Source organism: Odontesthes bonariensis, chromosome 4 (assembly GCF_027942865.1).
Source record: "Odontesthes bonariensis isolate fOdoBon6 chromosome 4, fOdoBon6.hap1, whole genome shotgun sequence".
NCBI classification, from domain to species: Eukaryota; Metazoa; Chordata; class Actinopteri; order Atheriniformes; family Atherinopsidae; genus Odontesthes; species Odontesthes bonariensis.
In genome coordinates, this window is record NC_134509.1 from 41,704,591 (window position 1) to 41,730,948 (window position 26,358).

At 42.7% G+C, this 26,358-nt stretch overlaps 1 protein-coding gene across 3 annotated transcripts in view; it reads left to right on the forward strand.

Annotated features, from left to right (window-relative positions):
* LOC142379103 (uncharacterized) overlaps positions 1-26,358 on the forward strand; it is a 49,294-nt gene that overhangs the window by 10,290 nt on the left and 12,646 nt on the right. For 2 of the 3 annotated variants that reach the window (XM_075464214.1, XM_075464213.1), the window contains exons 3-10: positions 15,676-17,284; positions 19,313-19,374; positions 19,654-19,683; positions 20,094-20,284; positions 22,270-22,383; positions 22,970-23,148; positions 23,251-23,466; positions 23,585-23,683. In XM_075464214.1, coding sequence (XP_075320329.1) covers positions 15,676-17,284; positions 19,313-19,374; positions 19,654-19,683; positions 20,094-20,284; positions 22,270-22,383; positions 22,970-23,148; positions 23,251-23,466; positions 23,585-23,683 — 2,500 coding nt within the window. Of the gene's footprint in view, positions 1-11,352; positions 11,455-15,675; positions 17,285-19,312; positions 19,375-19,653; positions 19,684-20,093; positions 20,285-22,269; positions 22,384-22,969; positions 23,149-23,250; positions 23,467-23,584; positions 23,684-26,358 lie in introns of those variants that run through there. The other variant, XM_075464215.1, reaches the window with a different exon arrangement.

A 26,358-nucleotide genomic window follows, 5' to 3' on the forward strand; every position in this document is an offset into this window, starting at 1 on the left:
CCTGACACACAGAGTGTGTGGCAGCAAGATTTTGTGGAAGGTCAACAAAAGGTGAACTAAACTGAGAAAGGCCCCACACAGACACATTCACCACCAAACTGCCCCACACTTTAAGCCTCCATCAGAAGGACAGGGACAAAGTTAAACCCCAGGTAGGTCACAGTAAATGGTTATATGGCCACTTTATTCCAGATGAGCATGAGATTGAACATGTATTTTCTGTAATATTCAGCATCATTTACTGTATGTAATGTATTGGGTGAGAGATGTATTCCCAGCCCAGCTGCAGAAAGGTGCTGATGAAAAGGAATGCTGTAAATATCTGTGGTTAGGATGCGGAGAAATTGCTTCCTTGACCCTCCAATGTTTGTTTTTTTTTGCTTTTTAAAGCTGGTTAACACTCCTTTTGTTAAATGGCATAAAGCTGCTCTTCTTAATATTGCTTCCATTGTATCCAAAAACTCCAGAGAGTTGAACTTGAATTTGAATACTTTTCACCCCCATCCCCCCAAATCCCATTTACCACAAAAACCTTAAAGCGCTCCTGGTTTGTAACTTATTTGCTCATATGTTGGAAGACCTGCTTAAAGAATCTGTTTTGACTCCTTACCTATTTTTATCGTCAGTCTAACTATAAAATCAGAACCAACTACAACTAAACTCAAATCTTTTTCTCTAAACATGACAATATTTCACCCTAAAACCATATCAGTCTGAAAAAACAACTGAGCAAGAAAACAAGGAATTCTAACTACTGTAAGATGATCTTACTGTAATGACAAATTAGAACATAAGCACACATACTCAGTCTTCTCTCTAAATGTTCCATCTCAACGACCCCCTGGCCTTGGCCCTTCAGAGAAGGCCCTGCAGTAAAATGGTCAATAAATCACAGAGACAACTTAAACATCAGCTTTGGCATAATTTGGCCTTTAGTGGTCAAAAAATCTGACAAGGATTTCAAATAGACAGTCATAATTCTGGCATCTGGTGCTCATGTGTTGAAGACATTTGTTCTTGTGCTTCTGGTGTTGAAAATAGCTGCACCAGACTGGCGGCAGACCACCTGTCCCCATAAAGTAAAGTTAATGGTACTGCCACACAGATTCACACTGCTTTAAACCAATTCAGATGCTGAATGTGGAATCCTCACTTCTCTTCACTGGAGATGCAGATTCAGCATGTGTTGCTAATTTATTCAGAATAACAAAAATAATGTGGAAACTGACATGGCACCAGGGATGCATTTAAAGAGATTTAACTGCACAAGGCACAGTCCATTCTGACAGAATAGGGGTGCATTAGTGCCTATGAAACTGGCAACTTGCACATCATGAAAGGCACCATCAGCGCTGAAAAGTGAAGATTTTTGTACAACATATTTCCCTGTCCAAATAACATCTTCGTCTGACAAGGGCTTGCATACTTCAGAAAGACGATGCTAAACTGCTAGCTGCATCCGCCTAACAACGTGGCTTTATTTGGATGTTGGACTGGCCGGCCTCCAGTCCAGACTGTCATGAAACTCTGAGAAATTGAATTTATTTATTCATTGTTTTTACGGAAGGACAGAAACTCACCAGCCTTACAGAAAAACTTGTATTGGAAAAGTAAGACCGGAGCCATTCTGGGGCAGCACACTGTGTTCTGCCACTCCACCCTGGGAAAAACCCCACAATCAGAGTTCAGCCACAACAAAAAGGTAACCAGCCTCTCATCACAAATGAGCAAATGCAGCCTAAATGTAACAGTCGTATCAGTCTTTGTGGGCTGCACACTGGTTAGTTCTGTCGCCTCACAGCAAAATGGGTAAGGGTTCAAATCCCAGCTGGGCCTTTCGGTGCGGGTTCTCTCTGGGTACTCTTCCTCCCACCGCCCAAAAACATGCATGTCAGGTTAACTGCTGCCTCGAAATCATCGCTGGAAGTAAGTGTTAGCGTGGAAAGTTGTTTGTCTGACTGAACCGAAGGAGTCGCCACCTGCCTCTCCCAATGACAGTGGGAATAGGCTCCAACAACCCTCAGTTGGATGGATGGATGGATGAGTCTTTTCTCTAACCAGCATGACACTCATCATTACTCCAACCATACAAAATAATATCACAACATAGTCTTCATCCCAAAATGCAGCCGAAATAAAAGCTGAACACTCCTCACCATAGTTCTGCATCAGCAGGAGAGTTCATCCATGCCAAGCTATGAAGGCTATGACACTGAAGAGGAGCCGCGCTCACAGCAGCTGCTGAAGTCACCGCAGTCATACACAATCCACTTTCTACCAACTTTACAAAACACAGAAAATATAAATACAAAGAACAAATGCATAACAGCCACTGCTCTGACCTAAAAGGGTCCAGCACAGGCCACATGTCTCCCCTACGGAAAACTCAGGCTCACAATGAGCTCCACCTGCGGCAATTTATCAAATTACAATGCTCTCGCTCCTGTTCTTTTCACCAGGTACTTTCATCAATTAAAGCAAATTAATTTGTACCTGATAATCTTCAAACAATGCATTCTTTTACCATCTGTATTTTTATAACCATTGCACACCCACCAATCTTTCTGCTTTTCTGCATCCTGACCAGTGTTTCTTGGCAGGGTGTTGGTCCAGTACCCAGGCCAACATTTGATCCAGAGGAACTAATTAAGTCCTTCATATGACTCAGCACAGAAATATAATCTAGGTACAGTTATCAGGTTGAGAAGGATAAGTCAGAGCATCTGATCTATCTTATATTATTACATTCAATTCAATTCAGTTTATTTATAAAGCGCCAAATTACAACAAATGTCATCTCAAGGTACTTCAAAAATATAGTCCAATTCAAGCCTATTGGAGTCCAATTCATTCATAAAGAGCCAATTCAAAAACAATTTCCTAGCTAAGGAAACCAACAGATTGCACTGAAACTTGTCTTCAGTCCAATCTCCCGTCCTGAGCGTGCCTGAGGCGACTGTGGAGAGAAACGACTCCCTTTTAACAGGAAGAAACCTCTGGCAGAACCAGACTCAGGAAGGGTGGCCAGCCGCCTCCACCAGCTGGGGTTTGAGAAGACAGAAAAGAGGGGACAACAAACACTGTAACACCATTCAAAGGATATCTGTTGGAACAGGGAAACACGAGTTAATGACCACAATAATGTCACATGTACATAAAGAGAGTAAAGTGAGGAAAGGTGTGACAGATGAGGCCCCCCAGCAGGCTGGGCCTATAGCAGCTTAACTATGGGATGTTTCAGGATCACCTGAGCCATCCCTAACTATAAGCTTTATCAGAAAGGAAAGTTTTAAGCCTGGTATTAAAAGTGGAAAGGGTGTCTGCTTCCTGAAGCCAAACTGGCAGCTGGTTCCACAGAGAGGGGCCTGATAACTGAAGGCTCTGCCTCCCATTCTTCTTTTAGAAACTCTGGGAACCTCAAGTAAACCTGCAGTTTGGGAACGAAGTGCTCTGTTAGGAAAATATCTTACAATGAGATCTTTAAGATGTGATGGAGCTCGGTCATTAAGAGCTTTATATGTGAGGAGAAGAATCTTGAATTCTATTCTGAATTTAACAGGGAGCCAATGAAGAGAAGCTAAAACTGGAGAAATATGATCTCTGCTGTTAGTTCTCATCAGAACTCTGGCTGCAGCATTTTGGATCAGCTGGAGGCTTTTCAGAGAATATGTGGGACAGCCCAATAATAAAGAATTACAGTAGTCCAATCCTGAAGGAACAAATGCATGGACTAGTTTTTCTGCATCACTCTGAGACAAGATGTTCCTGATTTTAACAATATTACGAAGGTGAAAGAAGGCAGTCCTAGAAACCTGTTTTATATGCGAGTCAAATGATAAGTTCTGGTCAAAAATAACTCCAAGGTTCCTCACTGTAGAACTAGAAGCCAAGGAAATACCATCTAGAGTAACTATATAGCTAGACAATTTCTCCCTGAAGCGCTCGGGTCCAAAGATAACGACTTCAGTTTTGTCTGAATTTAGAAGCAGACAGTTCTGAGTCATCCAGGTCTTTATGTCTTTAAGACATGTTCAAGTCTGTGTAATAAGATACTGTGATCGACCGTATCAAATGCAGCACTGAGATCCAACAGGACAAGCACAGACACAAGTCCGCTATCAGAGGCTAAGAGGAGATCATTGGTAACTTTCAGCAGTGCAGTTTCTGTGCTATGATGCACTCTGAATCCTGACTGAAACTCTTCAAACAGATTATTTCTGTGTAAGTGATCACAAAGCTGAGCTGCAACTATTTTTTCAAGAACTTTAGACATAAAAGGGAGATTGGATATAGGTCTATAATGAGCCAACACTTCTGAGTCAAGAGTAGGTTTTTTAAGTAAAGGTTTAATTACAGCAACCTTAAAAGTCTGAGGTACATATCCTGTCAACAAAGACAGATTGATCAAATCCAATATGGAGGTGTCAATTAAGGGGAAAACCTCCTTGAACAGTCTGGTTGGGATTGGGTCTAAAACACAAGTTGATGGTTTAGAAGAGACTATTGCTGTTGTTAGTTCAGAGAGATCAACTGGGCAGAAGCCGTCTGAATACAAATCAGGTTCTAAAGATACTTCTAAAGCTGCTGTACTTGATGATACATCACTGATAATAGTGGGAAGGACTCCATCAATCTTCTCTCTAATAGAAACAATTTTATTAATAAAGAAGCTCATGAAATCATCACTGCTGAGAGTTAAAGGAATAACTGGCTCAGCAGAGCTCGGACTCTTAGTCAGACTGGCTACAGTGCTGAAAAGAAACCTGGGATTATTCTTATTCTCTTCTATCAATGATGAATAATAAGCAGTTCTAGCTTTACGAAGGGCTTTCTTATACATTATTAAACTATCTTTCCAGACTAACTGAGACTCTTCTAAATTAGAGGAACGCCACTGTCTCTCCAGCTTTCTTGCAGTCTGCTTTAAAGCACGCAGCTGTGAATTATACCAAGGAGCTTTCTTTTGTTGGGATAAATTTAGAGAAGGTACAGTTCCTACTAACATGTTGCTGCCACAACACATCTTCACTAGAATAAAAGCTCTGTCCCGTCAGACACGGACACACACACACGGACACACACACACGCACACACGCACACGCACACACACGCACACACACACACACACACACACACACACACACACACACAGTTCAGTGACCACTTGCTAATAAAGTTCAACCTCTGACATTCAGAGCTTCAGAAGACCACATTACAGCCATTTGATTCTCCCCAGCTCCCCTTTCTTTCTCATATAGCATACACATTACATAATTACACTAGCTATTTTGGAATATTACTCTGCTGTCTAATTGCCAACATAATTTAAAATGTGCTAGTGCCTGACATAGTTTCTGTGCAGTCAACACCGATAATGTCCTCACTTGCCATAAAGGCCAACCAAGCGAGGCACACACAGTCAAGCTGCAGCAAATTAATGATATGGATGATGTTACTTTTAAAAGGTCAGGATTATTTAAGATGCATCCTTCCTCAGAAGAAACATTAAAATGAATACACATGATCATATCATCGGAGGAATTCGGTTAAATCACAGTTGGACAGGATTTCTAAGCGGGTAGGACATGGTACTGCACTGGCAGGGCTGGTACACAGGCATTTTAAAAAAGGACAGAGATATAAGGACCTTTCACCGCCATCATCCACACAGCACTGTTGGATGCTACATCATAGGGAAACACATGATACAACCGGTACAACACAAGTTCCTCAGTGACAGATAACTGTACATACACAGGACCTAGGTGGACTGTTGCAATATTTTCCTAACCCTTTATGGACAGTCCAAAACAATACCCTGGCGTGTGTAATCTCATGCCATGTGCTAAACTGTACAATGTGCACTAAACGTTTTTGGCAACACTGAATGGTGCTCACATTATGTTTCTGTTTCTGCATTCAGCACACGCTTTAATCCAAAGCCACTTACAAATGATAATATAACATTACAGCTAACAATAAGCTAACAATAAGCTAGAAGGAATGCACGAGTCAGGCTCTGTCAGAGGTGACAGGGGGGACAGTGTAGTGATAGAGTGCAGGCATAGAGGGAAGTACAGAAGGATACAGTGCAGTAGAGGGGGTAGGGAAGTACAGGGTCAGTGCTAGGATAGGAGATGCTCTCTGAGAAGCAGGGACAACCCCTGTTCTGGTAGCGCTCGGTAGGTCATTCCACCATTGTGGAAGGACACATGAAAAGAGTTTGGGTGGTCTTCAGTGTGGTGTAGGCACTGCTAGGCGACAATCCTTTGACGACCGGAGTGACCGAGTTGTGACATAAGCCTTTGCAAGAGCATTCAAGTAGATGGGAGCCGTTCCATTCAGCACTTTATACACATTATATTAGTTTCCTTCTAAAGGTGTAGAAAAAAGTGCTTCTTCTTAAAGCAAACAGCACTGTCCTCAACATAAGGAAATTCTGGGTCATGATCTTTGTTTTGGTTTATTAGTTTCTATGTCATGTTGTGTTTTGTATTCTATTTTTTTTATCCTGTATCTCTGTTTTCTTACTTCCTGATTTATTTAGTCGACTTTTTCCTCCCTTGTTTCGCACCAGTTGTTCAGTGTCTGGTGGCCACACCTGATTAGCATTTGTCATCTCCTCCCTCAGTAGATATCTTCCAGCTTTTCCTGCCTGGTACCGGACCATCGTATGGAGGCTAACTCTCCTGTGTTATTTCCTGCTGTCAGTCGTCTTGTCCCTCTTTAGTTCTGTTTCAGTTTATTTTGTAGGTTTTTGCTTGTGCCTCAGCACCTTGAGTTTAGTGTTTCAATAAAGCCTTTTGTTCCTCTAAAGCACCAGTCCTTGCCTCCTGTGCTCAACCTTCTGCTCCTCCACGACTTGCGAGATTCTTCAGCAATGTGGACCTTGTTGTCTTCAACATTTAGAGGTCCAAACAGGTCTCACCCAGAACATGCAATGTTTGTAGTTTTTGAGAGTTTGACGAAGCTGTGATCTCTAAAATGCATTCTGATGCCTTTGCTCCACATTGTAGTGGGACAACACTACAACTACATTTATGTGCAAATCTTGTTAACACTTTTATGATTTGCATCTTTTTGGCAATATCTGCTTCTGAATTTCAAACAAAAGGCCCACAAACTGCTTTCGTCTGTGGATGAAAGGTCAAAGTGCATATAGAAAACTGTATTTTTAAAATAGCCTGTGCGAGGCCTCTGTAGCATCCAAAGCACCATCTGTAGGAGTGCAGTGGTATGTGCATTTATTCTGAATTATCGCAGCACAGATGAGGTTTGATGCATGCAGTTGTATGGAAATGCTCAGTGCAAAGGCTGACAAACATAATCCACAACAGAACTTCAGTTCAACTCCGAGACAACCCATGTTAAAGACGACAAAGTTTACACCTTAGTTACTGGATCTCAGTGCTGCTTTTGATATAGGTGACCACAACATAGTACTCCACATACAGGAGAAGTGAGAGGAAATTTCTGCTGGTAGGAATCCTTTAAGAAGGGGACTACTTTGTGTCTTTAGGTAATCACACATCTGTGTGGACTAAAATGGCATATAGAGCGGCCCAGGTTTAAATTCTATAACCTCCTTTTTTCAACATTTGTATTCTCCCACTGGCTTGGATTGTGTAAAGCAGCAAAATATACTACTGTTGTGATATGGACGCTACACAAATCTACATCACCATTGAATTCAAATCCCTCACAAACACTCATTAAGTGCCTCAAACAAGTAAACAACTGGATGTTCTGGAATTTTATTCAATAAACAAAGACAAAACATTGTCTTTGGGAAAATGGCCCACGCAATTATCTTCCGGAGACTTGATTACTGCAACAGTGTATTTACTAGTGTGCCTAAAAGATTGAAATAGAATAGAATAGCCTTTATTGTCATTATATATATATATACAGTGCATACATATATTGAAAATCTGATGCCACTCCTGCTGGTGCAAATATGCAAAAAATAGAAAATACAAACTATAAACAAGACAAAATATATAAAAGAAATACAAATATTCACAAAAAAAAGATGCTTAAATTAAATTAAATAATAATAAAATGAAATCAGTCCTCACTAAGACCAGAAAAATGAATTATATCACTCCAATCCTGAGGTTTCTACACTGTGCATCAAATAGATCCTTTTAAAATACTGCTGTTGGCTTGTAAAGCTTTAAATGGTCCAGGGCCAAAGTACAGCTCTTCTGAAACATTATGAGCATTCAAGACATGTCAGGTCATCAGTAACAGGTTTGCTTTCTGTTAGAACTAAACATGGAGAAGCTGCTTTTAGTTTTATACTAAGAGCACATCTCAGAACCAAACTCACACCTACCTGCAGGACTGCATCAACGCTGGCTTATTCACAAACGATAAGGCCACAGGCAGGGCTGCACGGTGCTGTGGTGGTTAGCACCGTGGCCTCACAGCGAGAAGGTTCCAGGGTCAACTCCCGGCTGGTTCTTTCTGTGTGGAGTCTGCATGTTCTCCCCGTGTATGCGTGGGTTCTCTCTGGCTTCCTCCCACTGTCCAAAAACCTGCATGTTAGGGTAACTGGTGACACTAAAATTGTCCTTAGGAGTGAGTGTGGTTGTTTGTCTGGTTTGTCTCTGTGTGGCCCTGTGATGGACTGGCAGCCTGTCCAGGATGTACCCCGCCTCCCCCCCGATGACCGCTGGGATAGGCTCCAGCCCCCTGCGACCCGACCAACGGATTCAGCGGGTATAGAAAATGGATGGATGGGAGAAGACTTTCCTGTTCACTGCTGAATTTAATTAGTTCATTTAATGCTTAATTACTTTGATCAATAATTTACACTGCACATTACCTTTTATTTATTTATCTCATGTAAACTTTGTTTGAATGCTTTTCTGTTTTCAGTTTATACATATAGCACCAAATTACAACAAATATCATATCAAGGCACTTCAATAATATGAAGTATTATTTCATAAGCTTGAAATAATCCAATTCAAGCCAATTGGAGTTCAATTTATTGCAATCAAAATCCAATATATTAATTTCAAACTAATCCAATTCATTCATAGAGCCAATTCAAAAACAATTTCCTAGCTAAGGAAACCAACAGATTGCACTGAAACTTGTCTTCAGTCCAATCTGAAGCGTCCTGAGCGTGCCTGAGGCGACTGTGGAGAGAAACGACTCCCTTTGAACAGGAAGAAACCTCTGGCAGAACCAGAACCAGGAAGGGTGGCCATCAGAACCAGAACCAGGAAGGGTGGCTGTCCGTTTTATGTAAAGCACTTTGAATGACCGAGCTATCCCATACAAATACATTTGCCTCGCCTGCCGTTGACAGTTTAGCAGAGCCTATAGCTCAGGTACTGCCTGCATATCAAAAGCCCTTTTCAGACAAGTAACAAGGGCCTTTGATGCTTTCATCAGGCTGTGAATGATATGGCATACATTTATTCAAATATTGCTCAAGCTTTGAAAGTGGCATGGAAATGTTACCAGATAGTGAGCTTATTGTCATATTTGTCAGAGTAAAGTCCCATATAGCTTTCTGTTATTTCTTGTGATACTTTCGATTACCTTTTAGAGTATTTACTTATTGTGTGCAATATTTTATTGCTTTATTATTTTCTAATCATTGGCTGTTCCCCTCAGACACCAATTGCATTCCTTCTCATCTAAGTTCAGACTGGAATGGCAATAAAGTCTTTGAATCCTTTGAAAAGGTCTGTAGATATAGAAACATAGATGTTTACTATTGAGCTGTGACTTTCCATGTCTGCCATACTGGGACAGTTAATGTTTGCTTACAGCCATTTTGGCCAGGTTCAGGCTACTTGAGGTTTCCTGAGAACTCAGGTTTTGATAGCAATCAGTACTGTGTACCTTTCAAGTTCAGGCTACTATCATAGGAATGTCACATTTTGTTCATCTGAAGCAGAGTATGTTTGAAGACACACTAGGAACTTATGTCATTCACTTTTTATGAATGGCAGCAAAGTTTGACTCCTCCAGAAAAACTTATTCATTAAGTTGTCCAGCTTTCCCACTGAGGTAATGCAAATCTATGAAACATGAGAAGCATAAAACAAGACCTCATGACAATCTTATGATGAACCACAAAGTTATGAGAAACCAAACCAAACCACACAGAAAGACTGGAGAAATGACAGAAAGTTCCAATTAATCTAACATAAGCATTCTTGAACTTATGTAGTTGATCTGTTATCGGTTTATTTTTCTTTCATCTATCTATTTTTCTGTTTCTATTTGTGGGGTCATAAAACTACAGACTGCACATTTGAAGCTGTTTTTGAGTGTTACATTTTGATTTCATGGTCAGTTAGAATCTGGTTGTGGTTTTAGTTAGGCTTTTGTATGGAAGTTTTTCTGTGCCATCAGTTTGAATACGAATTTCTAATATTGAATTTTTACAGCATCAAAATCAGACTTTGAATTTGAAAAACCAACAGTGGAAAAAAAAATTCAACTTAAAAAAAATTCAACTTCAAAAAATTCTGTGGAAAAAGAACCAGACTCAACATCCGGGTAAACAGGGAGAAGCAATCGATCCCTGTCTCAATTCATCAGATCAGCTCAATAGATATTGAGTAATATCTATTACTCAATTTTATCCACACAAATGGCAAATAAAGTAAACTCACTCACCGAAGCACCATCACCCGCGTTGGTGGACATGGCTGATCTGTCCAATGGAGCGTAAACTTGATTGGCTGCCGTTGGATGAATTGAGACAGGGATCGATTGCTTCTCCCTGTTTACCCGGATGTTGAGTCTGGTTCTTTTTCCACTGAATTTTTTGAAGTTGAATTTTTTTCCACTGATTTTTTTTTTCCACTGTTGGTTTTTCAAATTCAAATTCTGATTTTGATGCTGTAAAAATTCAATATTAGAAATTCATATTCAAACTCTGATGGCACAGAAAAACTTCCATACTTTTGGTTAGACATTCAGTTGGTTAGGTTACGGTGTTCATACTGAATGGAAGTCAATGTTTTCACACAAGCTTGTGTGTCTGTTCTAATGCTTTGAGCTCCTCGGTGTCCTTCAGTGTCCCTGAATGGTAAAAACAAAAAAAGGATGCTTTTCAAAAATTTTAGTAGCCTACACTGCCGCTGTACTTGTCGCCCAGATATATGTTTTAAAACGCTCAAAAGACCCGATTTTTGTTCTGAAGCAAAACCTTGGCTGGAAATGATTAATACTCTTTTTGTGTGTGTGTGTGTGTGTTTTCTAAACAATGTGATCAAATACAATGCAAGACTCAAAATTGAGAATATAACGTGATTCATAGTAATATTATATCGGTTGGATTTGTAGAGATTTATTCTGAAAAACATAGACGGAAGTATGTCCTGATGGTGCAGATGGCGGAGCACAGGCTAACGGCAACGGGTTGAAAAACGGTCAGGAACGTCCAGTGTTATCGAGACCCTCGTCAGCTCATTGTGAAAGGTATTTATTGACTGTGTTATGAACACGCTAAAGGTACGAGCGTCCATCATATGTTAAGGAAGAGTTGGTAGCACAACTTTATCGTAACTAGCATTAGCCAGCTACTCAAAATGGCTGGTATGTGTGGGGCTACTGAGGGCGGTCCGGTGTTCCACAGCGGACGGAATGATGTATCTGAACATATCGGATGTTTCTGCAATGTCATTTGGGATTTGGTTTATATTTAACTGCGCGGGTGAGTTGAAAAGATAAACTACACGTTTGTGTTTCGCAGTTTGGAAAGAGTTGACGGTCACGCGCTCAGACTCGTTCCCGTTGTGGAGGCCTGTACCTCAGCACGAGCCCGTGTGTGCGCGCCATGCACGGGCTCCCGTGCAGCCGTTCAGACGGTGTAGTCGTGTTTCTGTGGAACTGGCTCTAACCTCGGCATGGTACAGCAGAATCTATGCAGAGACCGGAAATAAATGTTTATTGAAAAGAACATTAACATTGAAAAGGTGTAATTATTATGCCAGTGCTCCATCATAATGGACAGAGCTCTTTTTTTCCCTTAAATATAAATCGAAAATTGGATGCCAGTATAACCCCGATAGTCTCATGGTGAGAATATTCCACACTGAACTGGGGTTGTTGATGTGGCTTATGTAAGCACATTTAACCGGTGCAGAATATAATTTCACACGTGTGACTGGTCACAGCTGATCAGAGTGAGTCCAGCCACTGGCTGGATGTGAGACCTTTCTGCTGTCTGTGTATCGCCTGTTTCGGCTTGACTCTGGGAAGTGAGGGCCTTTTGTTGTGGTGCCCTCCAGTGACCGGCTCCATAGCTTTTAGCATCCACTCGAAGCTCTTATTTTCCACTGTGCTTATTGGCAGCATGCCTTTTACAGTACAATAAGCTGCCTCTGTAATATCACGGTGTCTCTTAGATTAGTTTGTCACACGGCGCTGGATAAAGCAGACTCTGGGCTTCTGCTGCTGCTGCACAGGCGCTGTTATCGGGGGAAGATGAGCACTTGTTCCGGGCTGTGTTTGAAAGTTAGCATTCTCCGTGCTGCTTCAGGTGATGAAACAGATTAGCGGTATTCCCCGTCTTTGTCGGAACATAATTTGCAGTGCACGCTACTCTGTTGCGTGTCGGACTTCATAAAACCAAAATACCTCCACACCACCGAACTTTTCGGCCCTTCTTAGCAACAATGTCACCCCTCAGCTCGGGCTGTGTCTTCCGTTGTTTTTTCCTTCTTTTATACGGCTGCAGCAGCACAAACAAACACGCCACGATTACTGCTGGCATGGCTCTATTCCAGCCACGTGATTGGTTCAGCGGGGCGCAACTCTCGTTGTCATTGGCTATTCGTATTGTCTGTCAAAAGATCGGACGAATGTAATCTATGGAAAAGTATATCGACCATGTTTCATATCTATTCAGAGACTTAAAGATTCCAAAAGCTTTATTTATCCCGTTTTCTCACCCAGCCCTATGTTGGACTGTAAGATGGTGGCTCTCTCATCCAGAACCTGCGGCAAATGGAGGAGGTTCATTTGTTGCCAGGAATATATTCGTCATTTGATATTTAGTCACAATTGACTTTCTAATGACAAATCACAAGCTGAATAGTACTCAAACATGTTGTATCAGGTCTTTATGGATTCTATATGTAAATTAGTTGGCACATTATGCATGTCACATACATGATGTGTATAGTGTCCCGATGTGTGCACGCACACGGCACATACATGATGTGTATAGTGTCCCGATGTGTGCACGCACACGGCACATACATGATGTGTATAGTGTCCTGATGTGTGCACGCACACGGCACATACATGATGTGTATAGTGTCCCGATGTGTGCACGCACACGGCACATACATGATGTGTATAGTGTCCCGATGTGTGCACGCACACGGCACATACATGATGTGTAATTAATTTTTTCTGCATGACATGATTGTTTTTTTTAGTTTTCTGATGAACAGCAGCAAAGCCTCTTTTGTTAGAGACGACTCAGCCGCCTGACAGTTGTTAGACTTGAAGCCCCTCTGCTAAGACCACGTCAGTGAGACCCAGCCTCCTTTCATGCATCAGTCCACTTAGTCATTGAACTCGACTTAAAGTCCCTTTTGCCCCCCCTCGTTAGTTTTAGACATATTTCTGCTTCACCTGATCCTGCTGACTGAGCAATGTTGTAAGAGGATATAACACTGCATCAATAATCAATAATGAAGGTCCTTCAGTTAGAGATATTTTCTTTGGTGTTTGATCATTTACAACTACCGTATTTTCTGGACTATAAGTCACAGTTTTTATCAGAGTTTGGCTGGTCCTGCGACTTACTGTCGGGTGCGACTTGTATATCAAAATATATCTAATTGAAAAAGTTTTTAAATGTTAATTCATACTGACTGACACGACCCAAGGAGTAAACATTGCTATCTACAGCCAAGAGAGGACGCTCTAGGCTTGTGACTACTATCTGCTGCTCCTCTACCGCTGAAACAATAACTTAAAGAAAATCCTATTCTGCAGATTACAAACTGCAGATAATAAAATATGCAGCCGAAATAAAGTTTGGAGTGAGTTAGAAACTTGTGAGGGACTGGAGAAAAGCAGAGGTTACTCTGCCTGCAGTGAAGAAAACAAAGGAAGCTAATCCAGTGCTGAAAGCAAGATGGCTGAAAGCAAGATGGCTGAAAGCAAGATGGCTGAAAGCAAGATGGCTGAAAGCAAGATGGCTGAAAGCAAGATGGCTGAAAGCAAGATGGCCGAGCTGGAGGAGCGAGTCCACAGGTGGGTGCTGGACCAGCGTACTCCAGGAGAGGCTCTTCAACCGTGCAGTTCCGTCTCCACGCCTCTCCCTGATACTTGCCAAGGAGATGAATAGAAATGACTTTGCTGGCGGCCTTGTTGGTGTTGGCGCTTCATGCATCGCAGTCTCTCTATCAGAGCACAGACAGCGGTGTGCCAGAAGCTGCCAATAACTGTTAATGTGCTAGGTTATCATAGCGGACACCTGTTCAGCCTGTTGTTCTGTGTGCTATTGTGTAGTTGAATAACCTGCTTTTCCAGATGAAATGTCTGTTCCTGGATTTTGTGAAATAAATTTCTAAATAAATGCGATTTATAGTCCGGAAAATACGGTAATTGGATAGTATTAAAGTTCGATGCGCGATAACTTCTGGGTTATATGTATTTCAGCATTGTTACATAGCACAGCAAAATGATTCCAGAATAATGAATTCTTTTCAAATAAAGCTATTTTAGGTGATCTCCTGAAAGTGCCTGCATCTTTGTGAGAAAGCACCATCGTTCAGAAACAGAAGTCCAGTGTTTTTTTGTTTTTCATTCAAACAGCAGGTCCATGGAGGGATGGGTTTGTAGAGAACACGCCGGGTTGAGTAAAACTGATGAGCTGGGCTTTGACTGTGTGGGATCATGGTCTGTGAGCTGAGCCCCCCCCAAACAGACACATGATGTGTGTTTTCTTGATGCTCTCTGTAAATGGCTGCTATGCACTCTCTACAGCAGAAACCCTCCTGCTTTCACATGCTTGTGTGAACAGCAACTGTGGAAAAAAAACTGAAAATATCAACTTCATGTGTGAGAATGGCTTATTGTGTTGTTGGAGGTTTACCCAGCTTATGCAAATCCAAGCACAGTAGAGGTGTGTTTAATGTCGTTAAGATTTCTCATTTAGAAACACTGGAATGATCTCATTTTTATACTGTAAATAATTACATTATTTGCCTGTGGATTGGTTTGCGCCGCCTGGAATATTTTGACTTCTATCGAGTTTGGACAAATTGCCCTCTGTTGTAATGTTGAAGATTGATCACAGGTTAGAAGATATTGCTTCATGAAATGTTTCTTTGTCTTTCAGGCACAGAGGGTTAGCCTCGTGTGAAGCGTTCTTTTGGTTATTAAAGCCATATCTTAGCTTTGGGTTTTCCATGCTGTTGAGTTAACTGTTGTTGCATAACCCTAATTAAATTTCCATCCCAAAAGAAAGTTCTCTTGTCTTGGGTGCACTGGACTACACGAAAGAGATCTATAAGCTGACTCCACTTGTATTTAAAGGACAGGCTGCGAACAGAAAGGACTGACGGCGTGTTCGAGCGTGCGTTGGAGGAAAGAGGAAGACTTTGTCTGAGAGCTACTTTTGAAATAACAAACTGAATCTTGTTTATTGTAATAGTATATTTCTGCTTTTCACTTCAGCATCACCGTGCACACAGACAGTAATTCTCACCTTGTTCCTAACCTTCGTTCGGAGCGGAGTGCAACACTTTCCATCGCCAACCGTACCCGAGGGACCCATTTCACATTTGGACCTGTGGCTGCAGTGACAGCTCTCCGACTTGCTCAGATTGAGACTCGGACACGGATCGCTCTCCAGCAGCTCGCTCTATTAGCGTCCATCATCGTTGGCCATCAGTTGCGCAGCAGTGAGCTTGCAATAGTGTTGCCTCCTCACCAGGCCCTCCTGAGTCTTTTAAATAGACAGCAGGTGTCGGCTGTGAGGTTAAACGTCAACCGCAAGAACTCCACAGTCACACAGCCGAGTCCGTCTGCTGCCATGTATCAGCAGCACTCTCAGCAACAAGGGTCCCAGCCCTATCCGAACGCACCCATGCCTTCTCATCATCAGTCACCCGCAAATCAACATCCAAATCGCTCCAGCATGCAGGCCATGGGTTTCCAGTTTCCCCGTCCCACTCAACTCCCTGATGAGCTCGAGTCTGCCCTGGCTATCCGGGGGGCCAGGGACATGGACCACCGTCAACTTGACCACATGAATCAATCGAACCAAGGCTCGGGATCTGGGATCAATCAGCATGGAGGCTTTGGTCCTAACCCAGTGTCCCTTCCTGCTGATAATCAGCCTGGCCAGCAGCAAGGAGTAGACTGGTCAAGCTACCAACCCCCAACTAAACTTTTTGCCGGTCCTCCACCTAATGCTAGCCATCAGGGCACACAGCAGCAGCCCCAAACCCGGCAATCCCACGTGGGTGGAGGTGGTGGGGAAGGTCAGAGTTTGTACACACCTGAGAGTGCAGGGAGCATCTTGGCTAGCTTTGGACTTTCAAACGAGGACTTGGAAGTGCTGAGTCATTATCCTGATGATCAGTTGACTCCAGATACTTTGCCGTTTATACTTCGGGACATTCAAATCAACAAGTCGGGCAACAAGAAAACCGTGGCTTCCACATCCTCCTCCTCATTTCCCCGCAGCATGCGTGACATGCCAGCACCTGCTTCCCGGACGTCACGTTCTCCGGAAGTACCCAGCCTTCTTACTGTTACACAGACGGCGGGTAAAGTTATCGACTATGGTCATGCCAGTCGGGGACAGGATGATGGCAACACCAGAGAGACTTTCAAAAGAGAGCCGCTCTCCAGTGAAAGGACAGTTAAAATGTACCCAGCAGTATCGTCATCAACAGTTCCAAAAGTGGATGAAACTGAAAGACGACAAGTTCGTTTAGAGCACAAGGAGCCAAACAAACACGGAGACCGGGACTATCGCAGGACAAGCGGTGAAAAACACAAGAGCAGTCGCTCACCTGGGAGAGAATTTCCACGATCGCCTAAATCCCGTAATTTAGACAGAGACTATCGGCACGAGGGTTCCAAGCCAAGGCCCTCATCTGAAACCAGGAGTGAGGCTTCATCAAGACAATCTCTATCCTCTTCATCTGGCTCAAGACCACATGGCAGCAGCAAGAAGTTACCAACTCCTACCATGATAAGTGATTTTGCTGCTGTCTCTCCAAAGGTGTATCCCCATACCTGCTCCCTGTGCAACATACAGTGTGATCAGGAAAAGGTGAGTGTTACACCATGCCCTTGTACAAATGTCCAACTCTTACCTTAAAATGAATGCCTTGGATTTTATTTAGTGACCTCTTCTCCAGGTAGTTACGATGTGATTCTGTCTTTCCATTCTCATAAATCAGTGCTACATTATAACAAGGTGTCTTTAAAAGCATTAACCCCCCCCCCCAGTCCAATTAAATAATAATTAATACCTGTTCCCAGCCACTCGTTTCTCAGTTTAAACATGGTGGATTTATTTCCTGCCCTTCCCTTTTTAGTTGCACCTGTCTGATAATGGAGGAGGTAGTTATAAGACAACGAGCACATGGTATATGAGAGTATGCTTCAGAAGCACCATTTGAAATAGTTTCGCTCTAACTTAAACCTGTGTTAGATTGAGCGTAACAGTGTGTACCACCTTGGTTTAAGGTCCCATAAATGTTTAATTTGGTTCAAAAAGATAATGATGGCGTGTCAAGATGCATTTCTGGTTCCAGTGAAGAGGATGGATAACGGCAGATAATGATCATTGAGTAAAGAAAGGAGAATTATGCGTGATGCCTGCTGTAAAAATGCTCCACCCACATGTCAGTGTCCCTCGATAGAGAAATGATTGTACTTTTTTTTCATTCACCACCTGGGTTTTGATTGCTGTGTTGTCATCATAACACGGTTCCACTCAGGTTTGCTCCTCATTGCCCAAATCGGGATGCTTTGCTTCGAGTCAGTAAAACAAAGTAGCCTTTAAACATTTCCTATAAAAACCTTGATCATGTGACACATTTTCTGCAGTCAGAAGGCAGGTTCTGGTGAATTAAAATGAAAGTTCAATTTAAACTGCAAAGTGAGGCGCTGAAACCTTCCGAAACTAACTTCTGATCAAACATTTTCAGCGTATAAGTTTACCAATAACAAGAGTTTCCCCTAATTCCATTTAGTGTGTTTGCATAACCACAGGAGCTAAGATGCTTCCTCTGACTCCCCGATCCATTAAATCAAAATGACCGGTCTCAAGTTTCCGTGATTTCTACAGAATGAGTAATTTAATTCTAGAAAACAATAGTTATTAAATGAACTTGCACAGTAACAATATAGATATATATTGGGTTCAAATTCTACCCACATGGCAGGTTTTAAAGCAATCCTGGTATTTTTTCTGCTGTTGACCATTTCATTGATTAATCTCTTTGGTTATAATTTGTAGTCAAATGATAGAATAAGTCAAACTGACAGTAAACTGTGAGTTCTCATCTTAAAAGCCTTAAATCTGAGCACAGAATAATAGAAATAAATGTTAGTAATAAGTTTACTCTCGACAAGTTTACCTCCTCTGAAATGATGATGCGATTGATTCTTCTGAAGAAATTAAGTTTGAAGATTGTTTCTTGTCTGCTTCACATTGTCTGTAATTACAGTGTTATCATTTGGAATTTCTCAAAGCTGAATGTCACTTCTAAAACTTTTCAAGTTGAAGCCAGTTGTAGAATTTTGGCAAAGCTTATAGATTCAGACAGAAGAACATAAAAACATCATTTCTGTCATCCTCCTCCATAATCTGATGAAGTGTCAGGTCTTCCCGGGTACATAAACAGTCATGTGTTATGGTCTGCAGCTTTATTTATCGGAATTATTTCAAGTTGTACATTTTCCTTTATTTATTTATTTAGCTTAAAAGTAATGACAATTTGATGCATTAATAATTCCATCTAGTAAATAATGGTGTAATCAGTATTTTTGACCTTGGAAGCCAGTGTTTTCCACATGTTTCTGCATTGTGTTAAAGGTGAAGATTCACAGTTGCACTAAAGATGGTGGAACATGGGCTGAACATGAACCATGTCTGCATTATGTTGTGTTTCTGCTGGCAGGCGTAACAGAATAAACCCTTCCCCTGAGTTCAGGGGTGTGCATGATGTTAGGCTTTGGAACATAGATCCACATCTTAGTTCCCTGACAGTGAGCCTGACTCTGGTTGTTTTTATCCATCTGTGCTTCCTCTCCTGTTTCCTCTTCTCTTTTTTTCTTTTCCTAACTCCAGGACTGGATTGAGCATATAAACACTGTCGACCACACAGCTGCCTGCAGAGACTTGCGCAACAAGTGAGGACACCTTAAGAAAGCTTTTGCACCTGCGCTGTATGTTTAGTACTAGAAGACAGTAGAAAAGTATTCTACTTTTAGTTTAGGATGAGTGATCAGAAGGTCTCATTTGAAGGTATTAATTGGAAGTTTCCTTTTGATAACAGCATTTAGATGAGAATGAAATGTTTATGGCTTAAGTGTTTGTTTGGGGACTGATTTATTCCATTATGTCCTAACTAACGGATAACTGTGTGTGTGTGTGTGTGTGTGTGTGTGTGTGTGTGTGTGTGTTTGAAGGTACCCTGGCTGGAGGCCAAATCTACCAAGGTCAGTTGCACCCAGTGGGTGTCACTTCTATCACTTGGCTCATAACATGACATAATAGTTACAATTTCCACGACCAAGCATTGAAAGCAGTTCTGGTTATTATTTTTAGATAACTTGTATAAAATGCAGTTCTGTAAAATTGAAAGTAATGTAAAATGTGTTAATTCCAACATAATTGGCTCTCTCTTTAGTTGTCTATATTTAATATGCAACAACAGATATTTGCTATGAGATACTCGTTGTGACACAGCAGACTTTATTTACAACCATCCTAAAACCTTAAGAAGCTATGGTGCGAAGGCAGCATAAAAACAATCAAGTAAACAAAACCTTTACCAACGGCAGTGTTTTTCTTTCTGAGGTGATGTCAGGGGTAACACCTGTCGCTCTGAATGTTGTCCTTTTTCAAGTCGGAGTGGACGATATGGAAGCCATGCTCTGTGGGATCCCAAGGATGGCTCTCCATTCCATTCTGCATCTGGATCCCCATCTCGTTCTCCAAGCCCTTCACAGGGGAGACATTGGGTGGACAGCCATCCTCACAGGCCTCACGGGAGGCCTTACTCTCCCCACCATCATCCTCGTCCCCCGCACAACACAGGTAGACTTCCTGCGAGATGTAGGGCTCAACTACATACGCTTCACCCTCAAAGTTACAGTTGATAAACAAAGCTCCTGAGTTAAAGGTGGGGTATGAGATGTTTTCTGGAGCATTTTTTTATCATATTGTCTGAAAACCTCCTCACGACCCCATTGCACCCACTAAAATAGAATGTTTGGGGAAAAAAATTAATATTTTAGTCCATTGTAGAGGGTTTAGCAAGAGGAAATGTCTGACCAATAGAAGTAATGATGAGAGTTACTTCTATTGGATTCTGACATGCCAATCAACCGTCAGCCCCCCTCCCCCCTCCCCCTCCCCCTCCCCCTCCCCCCTGCGCGTTCACAGACTCGTGACTCGTTCATGTGTTTTGAAGGCGTGGTTTCGAGGGGTGGGCTGAAGGGAGAGGCAAGGTTGTGTATTTTCAAAAATATAGCTTGCAGGAACCGTTTTTCAAAGATCTCATACCCCACTTTAATTTGCAGGAATTTAATTGGACCCTATATGGACTTAATTAATTATATTACAGTTCAAAACCTAGATTGAATTTACTGGTGCTATGAACACCAGATGTCAGATATACACTTTATTGCCAAAAGTATTGGCTCATCTGCCTTTACACACATATGAACTTAAGTGACCTCCCATTCTTAAGCCATTAAATATGACGTCGTATAATTCATCCCAAAGGTGTTCTATCGGTTGAGGTCAGGACTCTGTGCAGGCCAGTCAGGTTCTTCCACACCAAACTGGCTCATCCATGTCTTTATGGAGCTTGCTTTGTGCACTGGTGCGCAGTCATGTTGGAACAGGAAGGGGCCGTCCCCAAACTGTTTCCACAAAGTTGGGAGCATGAAATGGTCCAAAATCTCTTGATCTGCTGAAGCATTCAGAGTTCCTTTCACTGGAACTAAGGGGCCAAGCCCAGCTCCTGAACAACAACCCCACACCATGATCCCCCCTCCACCAAACTTTACACTTGGCACAATGCAGTCAGACCAGTACCGTTCCCCTGGCAACCGCCAAACCCAGACTCCTCCATTAGATCGCCAGATGGAGAAGCGTGATTGGTCCCTCCAGAGAAGGCGTCTCCACTGCTCCAGAGTCTAGTGGTGGCGTGCTTTACACCGCTGCATCCGACACTTTGCATTGCACTTGGTGATGTATGTTCCTGAGCTAATCTGAAGGCCACATGAAGGTTGGAGGTCTGTAGCGACTGACTCTGCAGAAAGTTGGCGACCTCTGAGCACTGTGCACCTCAGCATCCTCTGACCCGCTCTGTCATTTTACGTGGCCGACCACTTCCTGGCTGAGCTGCTGTCGTTCCCAATCACTTCCACTGTGTTATAACACCACTGACAGCTGACTGTGGAATATTTAGTAGCGAGGAAATTTCACGACAGGATGTGTTGCACAGGTGGCTATCATGGTACCATGCTGGAATTCACTGAGCTCCTGAGAGCGAAACATTCTTTCACAGATGTTTGTAGAAGCAGTCTGCATGCTGAGGTGCTTGCATTTATACACCTGTGGCCATGGAAGTGACTGGAACACCTGAATTTAATTACTTGGATGGTTGAGTGAATACTTTTGGCAATATAATGAATATTAATTTGTTGAACGGTTCATACATAAAAGGAGTTTATTGAATACATAACATACATATAAATCAAAAGTTAAAACTGATGCCCAGGGTTTACGGCTTCTCAATAAATGTAAACGCTCCATATCTGTCAGGCTGTGCACTGAAGTTACACACATGTCCATTCACTGAGGCTTCCCACTTCTGCTTGGTTGCACTTCTCTGTTGACCATTTACTTTTGAGAGGATGGCATCATCTTTTAACTCATCCCTACGGCACTGTTCTTTATTATCTGTTCCACTTGAAAGATACTTACGGATGAATTGGTCAAACCAGGAAATATCTGTGCAGCATTGTATATCCACTAATAAACTCAACTATTTCAATTTTTGCTTTACCAAGAACGCAGTCATCGGTTCGCCCACCACCACTCCGGCTCACAGAGTCCCTATTTTACACACCGAACAGCCTCTTCCAGAGAGTACTGGGCTGAGAGGAGGAACAGGGAACTGTCAGGTTGGTTATTTACGGTTTTGCGCAGCTGACTGCAAGTTATATGTTTATATGTTGTCTGTGATCCATTTTTATGAACACCGTTTCTCAGGAATGCTTTGAAAGAATTCAAAGTCCCCATGAAAAAGCTCATTGAGTGCTATTTTCTTCCACTTATAAAGGGTTTCCTGTGAAACAGAAACTGGAAGGTATTCCAGTAACCCCAGTCTGCTCTGACTGGTCAGCCCCAGTTACCCTGATTAGGCACCACCAGTGTTATTTTTAAACTTATGGGCCACATACTGTAGGTATTGAACAAATGAGATCATGTTAAACCACTTGATTTGATTCCCAGATGACTTAAAAAAAATTCTTTGCATTTTTAATTCAAGGATGAGAAGAGCAGATTCCTCTTGTTTTTTTTAATCTTTATCACATTTCTCTAGAGTTCAGTCTGAGTGTGTTCACATGAAAACATTACTTACTGGTATCCTACTTTTTAAAACTTCAGACATGTAATGTGGTACATGTTATTGTGGATTGATTAAAAAGAAATCCCCCCCCCCCTTTTTCTTTTCTTTTTTGTTCCTGATTTGTGGTGAATGCACAGGGGATTACTCTCGCAGTGGTGTGAAGCGTCCATATGAAGTTTTATCCAAGGACTCTGCTGACATCAGCCAAAATCCAGCCTCCTCAGCGACAGGCCACAGCTCCAAACAAGGGCCATCGCAGCCCTCCACAAAAAGCATCAAGGGCATGACGAAGCCTGCCACCCGAACACCCAAGATGGCGAGTGCCAATGTCAATATATATATATATGTGTGTGTGTGTATAATTTTTGCTGAGTAATTGAATGTGGATTAAATCTAAACAAAATCTGTTGGTCTCTAGTCAATTAAAACTCCACCAGCCAAGAAGAAGAAGAAGACCGTGACCCCAGCTTCCCAGCACTCGAGTGTTGCAGATCGTCTGGTTTATCTGACGGGCATCCCAAAGGATGCCTCTGAACAGGAAGTTACTGATTTGGTTGGGTCCTTTGGAAAGATTAATAACGTGATCCTCATGCCATGCTCCGAGGAAGAGTGTGAGAAGGGCCAGGGGCAAAAGGTGCAGTTGAAGGGTCATTGATGTATTTTGATGTAAAAGAGTTCAGATTATGATTCCAAACAGTTGCCTTGCTTTTTGTCTGTCACACATCTTGACTGTGTCCCCTCTCCTATTGCAGGCATCTGTATGCATGGTGAGGGCTGAGGACGCACAAGCTCTGGCCTCTTCTCCAAACCGCTGCATCAGAGACCAGGAAATAACAGCTACAGTAGCCAAGGTATATGCATGTGGCATTAATGGCAAATCCTGTGCTCATATCCTTTGGAACTTTTCGCCTACCAATCAGAAGGTCTGTGGTCCAACTCGGCTTTCCCGGGTCACATCGTAGGCCCTGTGTTCTGAATCGTAGGCCCTGTGCTCTGAATCGTAGGCCCTGTGCTCTGAATCGCTTTGAATCGTAGGCCCTGTGCTCTGAATCGTAGGTCCTGTGCTCTGAATCGTAGGTCCTGTGCTCTGAATCGTAGGCCCTGTGCTCTGAATCGTAGACCCTGTGCTCTGAATCGTAGACCCTGTGCTCTGAATCGTAGGTCCTGTGCTCTGCGCTTTGAATCGTAGGTCCTGTGCTCTTGCGCTTTGAATCGTAGGTCCTGTGCTCTGAATCGGTTTGAATCGTAGGTCCTGTGCTCTTGAATCGTAGGTCCTGTGCTCTGAATCGTAGGTCCTGTGCTCTGAATCGTAGGTCCTGTGCTCTGAATTGTAGGTCCTGTGCTCTTGAATCGTAGGTCCTGTGCTCTGAATCGTAGGCCCTGTGCTCTGAATCGTAGGTCCTGTGCTCTGAATCGGTTTGAATCGTAGGTCCTGTGCTCTTGAATCGTAGGTCCTGTGCTCTGAATCGTAGGTCCTGTGCTCTGAATCGTAGGTCCTGTGCTCTGAATCGTAGGTCCTGTGCTCTTGAATCGTAGGTCCTGTGCTCTGAATCGTAGGCCCTGTGCTCTGAATCGTAGGTCCTGTGCTCTGAATCGTAGGCCCTGTGCTCTGAATCGCTTTGAATCGTAGGCCCTGTGCTCTGAATCGTAGGTCCTGTGCTCTGAATCGTAGGCCCTGTGCTCTGAATCGGTTTGAATCGTAGGCCCTGTGCTCTGAATCGTAGGTCCTGTGCTCTTGCGCTTTGAATCGTAGGTCCTGTGCTCTTGCGCTTTGAATTGTAGGTCCTGTGCTCTGAATCGGTTTGAATCGTAGGTCCTGTGCTCTGAATCGGTTTGAATCGTAGGCCCTGTGCTCTTGCGCTTTGAATCGTAGGTCCTATCAGGGTAGCCGCGGGGTCTTAAGTCTTAAAAAAGTCTTAAAAAAAAATTCCCCCGATTTTAGGCCTTAAAAAGGTCTTAAATGTGTGTCACGGGTCTAAAATGTCATACATAGGTCTTAAATTTCTCTGGACTATTTTTCCCCCTCAACCGATCTGTAGCGAATTACGAGCAACGCAGAAAACGTGAGCGAACCACAGCCCCTATGAACGTCAAACATGAATAACAGAGCTCGCGAACGTGTATATGGAGCATGAGCACACAGGTCTTGGCTAGCCTGACAGTTCGTGAGTACAGTGACAGCGCGCGTGAGCCAACCCGCCCGGCAGTTGGTGGTCAGTTGTTTCGAAGATGGGAAAGTGCAAATTCAACCCGCAATGGCTAAGTGATCCAAAATACAGCAGCTGGTTGCTCGCGGCCCCGGAGACTGACGTGGAGGCAAAATGCATAACAATGCAATGAAGCGCATTTTAAATCGCCGAAAATATTGTACTTTGTACTAAGTACAGTTGTCAAAAGTACACTTTAAGCATATGTGTTTTTTTACCTGTGTTTTCAATTACTTGACCTATCCACAATATGTACAGTGACTGCTCTGCATGACCTGTGAAATAACATATTTTAAACTGATTTGTGTACGTGGTGTTTTGTGTCCTAGAGGGGATCAAACCCCCCAGGGTCGCGACCCCAGTCTTAATTTTCATTTTTTGTGGTCTTAAAAAGGTCTTAAATTTCATGTGGTCAAACCTGGGGATACCCTGCCTGTGCTCTGAATCGGTTTGAATCGTAGGTCCTGTGCTCTGAATCGGTTTGAATCGTAGGTCCTGTGCTCTGAATCGTAGGCCCTGTGCTCTGAATCGTAGGCCCTGTGCTCTGAATCGCTTTGAATCGTAGGTCCTGTGCTCTGAATCGTAGGTCCTGTGCTCTGAATCGCTTTGAATCGTAGGCCCTGTGCTCTGAATCGTAGGTCCTGTGCTCTGAATCTAACTCTGGCAAAAGTGGAGATTTTTTAAAAACTCCGTTTAGCGTTTGTGTGTAAACTGGTTGAAAGAGACGAAAACGGAGTTTTGGGAATGGAATGAGGAGTTGTCGTCATAGTACAGAGCCCCGCCCCTATCCGCCATGTTGGCAGGATGCTAGCGTGAAAACGCCATTCTCTCCGTCCATTGTTTATCTGGCAAGCATGGAGGTACTAGCAGCATTTCTGTTGTTGAGAGCTATACTCGCTTGTGTGATTTTGAAAATTACAGTCATACAATGTATTGAACAACAAAGACATTTTTCACGGCTTTAGCAGTTTTATAGTCCAGCGCAACGTGTAAAAGTAGCTCAGTCTCGCTATCAGTCCACTAGTGGTGCAACGGATCATCATTGATCCGTGATCCGTTCGGATCAATTATTTCGGTTCGGCACACACATGATCCGCGGATTGATTTATGAAAAAAAAAAAATTGTGCGCATGTTCAGTCCTCACACAGCCGTTACAATTCCAGCTAGTTCCAGGGACAGGGCTACTTTCCACGCTCTGGGTAAAAGTCTGCAACAGTTCCCTCTTCAATAAGCAAACAGTCCTATGGCTCGTTTGTGATTTATTGCCCTCAGCGTACAACACGTAGAACAGTGGGCATGGAAAATAAAAGTAGGCTAG